At 35.2% G+C, this 227-nt stretch overlaps 1 protein-coding gene across 1 annotated transcript in view; it reads left to right on the forward strand.

The window, feature by feature from the left end:
- Window positions 1–227, forward strand: part of LOC108573941 (AP-3 complex subunit delta-1) — a 9471-nt gene that overhangs the window by 7876 nt on the left and 1368 nt on the right. The window contains exon 10 of the mRNA XM_017936432.1: window positions 14–222. Within this exon, the coding sequence (XP_017791921.1) occupies window positions 14–222 (209 nt within the window). The remainder of the gene's footprint in view (window positions 1–13; window positions 223–227) is intronic.

Genomic DNA, 227 nt, shown 5'->3' on the forward strand with positions numbered 1-227 from the left:
TTAAAATATGTAGGTAAAAAGCCTGTTTCAGAAGATGAACAGGATGATATTTATCCTGTTCAAGTGGTGAATACTGGAATAGGCGAATTACCACCAGGTGCAGAACTAAGTGATAGCGATGATTATGATCAGGTGGATATAAATGATCCACACAGAGCTCTAAATATAGATCTAGATCTACCTTTGAGAGATGATGAAAGATTACCTGTTTTAGAACATAGAATTAC

The sequence above is a fragment of the Habropoda laboriosa genome, unplaced genomic scaffold, assembly GCF_001263275.1.
Source record: "Habropoda laboriosa isolate 0110345459 unplaced genomic scaffold, ASM126327v1 scaffold187, whole genome shotgun sequence".
Taxonomy (NCBI): domain Eukaryota; kingdom Metazoa; phylum Arthropoda; class Insecta; order Hymenoptera; family Apidae; genus Habropoda; species Habropoda laboriosa.